The following is a 3097-nucleotide window of genomic DNA, read 5'->3' as shown; positions in this document are numbered from 1 at the left end:
GGGTTTGAAGATAAACGTGAAGCGTATGCTAAAGCATTCTTGTGGGGCCCTGGTGTTGCTGTTGCTGCTGCTGCTGCTGCTGCTGCTGCTACGGTGGGAGTCTCGGGGCCCCTGGGGCCCCCAGGGGGGCCCTTGGTGGCCCCTTCTGCTGCAGCAGAATCAGATGAAGATGCAGAAGATAGAGAAGGAGACGACTGAGGCCCCCACGGGCTTGGGGGACAGCAATTAACAGACGCCGACGAGAAAGCTGCAGCAGGAGACCCCGAACAGGGAGAAGGAGCAGCCATTGAAGCTCTGAATTATAAACACTTAACCCTCAAACGAGAAATGAGGTGTACAGACACCTAAATGAGGCTACAGCCACAAGACACCTGCTGCTGCTGCACGCAACAGGACCTGCGCGAGTTGCTGCTGCTGTTCTGCTGCTGCTGCTGCTGCTGTTTATGCCGCAAGCCAACTCGAAGGCTGTTTTTGCTGCTCCCGCAAGATACAGGAAAGGAAGCAGCGGTGCAGCAGCAGGTGGAGGTGGTGGCGCTGCTGCTGCTGCTGCTTGTGCTGCTGCAGGCCGCCACCCAAGAGCAGCTGCGCAGTTTGTGGAGGGTTGCTGCTGCTATCAGCAGCAGGCCTTTCGTTTCGTTTGTCTGGGCCTCAGCAACAGATATGAAGGGGCCCCCCAGAGGGCCCCCAAACAGATGGTAGCCTCTCCAGCCCCCCCAGTGCAGCAACTCTTAATGCTGCCTCCGCACTTGAGGCTGTCAGTGAACCCCAGGAGATCGCCATACTGCAGACAGACAGATATGAGGGCTTCTGCGGAGGCTTCAGACGCACCTCCGAAGATGGGGTGTACGTACACCTGAAAGTTTCTTCCTTATGTCCTCATCGCACCCGCCAGTTAAACCGCTAAGTTGCTGCACTCTACGAAACAAAGGGAATTCAAGAACCTTTTCTCTCGTTGAGGTGTCTTCTTGCTGTTAAAATTACTCCTTTTTAAATTCAAAAACACCTTTTTTTAGTATTTTATTCAAAAGAAAAGGATCTGCTGCTGCACGAAGTTCAGCCCGTGGGGTGTATGTGCAGCTTTCTCACCACTTGTATTCGCGGGTCGTAGGCGCCCTCTTTTTGAGGATTCTGCAGTTATTTGCATAATTACATCAATTAAACAACAGCAGTTAAAGGTATTTTATGGCTACAAGCGAAGAAAATACTCGAAAATCTCACTGTTTCCTCCCTAGTAGCTCCCGCCTGGTGCTGCAACTCAGCAGTTGCGTACATTTCATATATATTTTTATTTATTTTTGGAGTTTCTTTCTCGCAATATTGTTAATAAGGTCTATTTGGTAGCCCGAATTAAAAAATATAGAAAAATGCGAATAAAAAGCTAAGGAAAGTTTCGCGCATCCTCCTCGATTTCAAACAAAGACGAGAAAAGGTGAATAAAGGTAAATAACAGTGCCGCATCCTCCTCGATTTCAAACAAAGACGAGAAAAGGTGAATAAAGGTAAATAACAGTGCATTAATGAGTTCTTTTTTTAAATCTTTTCTCTTTTGCATGCCTCTCCGGAGCAAAATTATTTTTTTTTAATTTCCCCCCAATCTTCTTATTAACCGTCAAAGCGCCGTCAGACGCAGAACTGTGGCTGTCGCACGCAGCGATATTGAAGCTGCCAGACACGGGCTTAGGGTTTAGGGTTTAGGGTTTACGGAGAGCTGAGGGGTGAATAGGGCTGAAGGTAGGTAGGCTGCGGTGTATCTACGGCGAAGCAATCAAGTTCCTTCTGTTTTCACTCGATATGCATGCATGCATATATGCATGCATGCATGCATGCACGTGCTTAAGTCGTTGTTGCTGCATTATTTATTTGTTTAATTAAATAAACAAATGCAGGGTCTACTCGAGTTGCTTCGTGCGAATTATCTCCCGGAAAGTGATTGCCTTTTCCCTCAAAACCTCCACAGCCATCTGAAAACAGCAGAAAAGAAAAAAAGAATAACACAACGGGGCTGCATGCAGAGCCTGCGGCCGCATGCAAGCAGCGCTTCCAGCTGGATGAAAGCAGCTGCAGCTGCATCCATGCAGCAGCAGCAGCAGCAGCAGCAGGTGTTGCTGCTAAATTAAAAAGAATTACCGTGAAGAGTTTGGGGGCGGGGATGGCGCAAGTGGATTCAATAGAAACTGCAGATAGCAACAAGCACATTTAAATGCAAATAAACGCACGTTGAAATAAAACCCTAAAACCCTAAACCCTAGACCCTAAAACCCTAAGCAGGAAACAAGCTGTGCTCGCGAGGTGTACACCGCAGAACGCATGCGCATGCACTCAAAGAAAGCCCCAAAAGGATGCAAGTAGGCAGCCTGGAGGTCTCAAAGACAAGGGTTTAGGGTTTAGGGTTTAGGGTTTGCACGAACATATGAATTCATTTGCAATCTTATTCAGCTGAAGCCGCCCCTCAAAGCGCTCAACACATGCACGACAAGTCGTGCAGTTCCGGGGATACTTCGCGTACGCAACCCCGCCTAAGCCCGCAGCAGCAACAGCAACAGCAACAGCAGCAGCAACAGCAACAGCAGCAGCAACAGCAGCAACAGCAGTAAGGATGAGGATTCCCACGACGAAATTTTTCGATTTTGTTCTGTCTCCAAGTTATATTCATACAATATATATACAATATACATGCATATATATATAAATATATATGTACATTTATTATATATGCACATAATATCTATACATATATACATATATATATAATAGAATGCTTAATCTATATAATAGGTCTAACTTTAACTGCAACTGTAAATAAACATCCGTGAAGAAGACAGATGAGAATGCAAATAACAAGCAAAGACAGAAACAAAGTCTGAAGAAAGAAAGAAAGAGAGAGAGAGAGAGAGAGAGAGAGAGAGAGAGAGACAGAGAGAGACAGAGAGAGACAGACAGAGAGAGAGAGAGAAGCAAAGAGACAAGAAAAACGAGAGATAAACAAATAAATAAAGCGCAATTAAAAGAAACAAAACAAATAAAAAACAAAAGAAGGTAAACACGGAGACAAACAACCAAACAAAACGAAGAGAAGATACAAATTCAACATTCCTCA

At 45.8% G+C, this 3097-nt stretch overlaps 1 protein-coding gene across 1 annotated transcript in view; it reads right to left on the bottom strand.

The window, feature by feature from the left end:
* The window catches only part of EAH_00054840 (Sir2 domain-containing protein, putative), a gene marked incomplete at both ends in the record, with an annotated part of 5528 nt that extends 5241 nt beyond the window's left edge, over window positions 1–287 (bottom strand). Inside the window, one exon of the mRNA XM_013397740.1 lies at window positions 17–287. Coding sequence (XP_013253194.1) covers window positions 17–287 — 271 coding nt within the window. The remainder of the gene's footprint in view (window positions 1–16) is intronic.
* Window positions 288–3097: the final 2810 nt, after the last annotated feature.

This window comes from Eimeria acervulina, genomic scaffold, assembly GCF_000499425.1.
Source record: "Eimeria acervulina Houghton genomic scaffold, Eah_scaff1063, whole genome shotgun sequence".
Lineage (NCBI taxonomy): Eukaryota > Apicomplexa > Conoidasida > Eucoccidiorida > Eimeriidae > Eimeria > Eimeria acervulina.
This window is presented reverse-complemented; position numbering and strand designations above follow the sequence as displayed.